The sequence below is a fragment of the Galeopterus variegatus genome, unplaced genomic scaffold (genome assembly GCF_000696425.1).
Source record: "Galeopterus variegatus unplaced genomic scaffold, G_variegatus-3.0.2 Scaffold5279, whole genome shotgun sequence".
NCBI classification, from domain to species: domain Eukaryota; kingdom Metazoa; phylum Chordata; class Mammalia; order Dermoptera; family Cynocephalidae; genus Galeopterus; species Galeopterus variegatus.
The window spans coordinates 75,410-76,701 of record NW_007731390.1 but is presented as its reverse complement, the minus strand read 5'-3'; the positions used below and the strand labels follow the sequence as shown (position 1 = coordinate 76,701).

Genomic DNA, 1,292 nt, shown 5'->3' with positions numbered 1-1,292 from the left:
CTCAGATCTGTCTATAAAAATTGAATTTTTCCTTCCTGAGTTTTATTTGACTTAGAAGAATTTACCCCTGAATAGGAATTCATTTTGATGGGCTTCCTTCCTACAAGAGAACATATAGAAAGCATGTTCTAAATTTTTTTTAAGTCTAGCATCTGGACACCAAAGAAAAAGCTAGTGCTAAGATTGAAGTTGGGAGAGTTTATTTGTTTATTCATTTTAAAAAGTCTTTACTGAGGACAGATCACTAGCCCTCAGGCATCATGTTAGATGCTGGGAAATGAGACTAGTTTCTTCCATTGTGAAGCTTACAATCTGCTGGGGACACAGAGTAAGAAGAACAATTCAGCATGCTAATAGAGGTACAGGAAAAGCGTTGAACTCAGTACTCTGCCTGGCCAGTGTTGGCTGAGGGTGACAGATACTTGAGTTGTATCTTAAAAGTTCAGTAGAAACTTTTTTGGCAAAGAAGGGATCAAGGTATAAATGGTGTATCTGTGCCTTTCTAATTCTAACTAAACATTTACCACTCTGTCTTATTTTATATTTTCAATTAGAGCTCCAAACGAGAATGGAAGCCTCTGGAAGACCGTAGCTGCACAGACATACCATGGCTGCTGCTCTTTGTCCTCTTCTGCATTGGGATGGTAAGGAAACTCACAGATAATCTGAACCTGAACTCATGATCCACGGGAATGGTGGGGGGTTGGTTTAAAGAGGGAGCTCGTTTTATGTATATGTGTACATTCGTGTGTGTGTGTGTGTGTGTGTGTACGTATTTTACCCCTCCTATATTGCTTGTAATTGGAGGGCTTTAGATACCATTGTGGCAGGTTATTTTCCCCTCATGACATTCAGTGGTATTTGGTATCCCCTGATTTTTTTTTTTTTTTCCTACATAAAAACTGAGATTAAAATTAAGGAGCAACAGGAACTCATCTCATTCACTAGATCATTTCACAAAGTCAGATCATTTGACATAAGTTTCTGCAAATGGTGATCTTGATGTGGTAGTGATTAGAACACTGGAATCAAAAGTCCTGAGTAGTGGGCCGGCCTGGTGGCGCACTGCTACAGTGCGCTGCTTAAGCGCGGCGGCGCTCCCACTGAGGGTTCGGATCCCACATACAGACCGGTTCCCGCTCACTGGCTGAGCAAGGTGCGGGCGCGGCACCGAGGTTTGCGATCCTGTTGCCGGTCCCAGTCCAGTACGGGCGTGACACTGAGGGTTGCGATCCGTTGCCGGACACGAAAAAAGACAAAAAGGAAAAAAAAAAAAAAAAAAAAAAGCCCGG

General features: G+C 42.4%; 1 protein-coding gene across 1 annotated transcript in view; it reads left to right on the top strand.

The window, feature by feature from the left end:
• Positions 1-347: 347 nt before the first annotated feature.
• LOC103604606 (choline transporter-like protein 1) overlaps positions 348-1,292 on the top strand; it is a 74,987-nt gene continuing 74,042 nt past the window's right edge. The window contains exons 1-2 of the mRNA XM_008589175.1: positions 348-359; positions 555-644. Of these exons, the coding sequence (XP_008587397.1) occupies positions 348-359; positions 555-644 (102 nt within the window). The remainder of the gene's footprint in view (positions 360-554; positions 645-1,292) is intronic.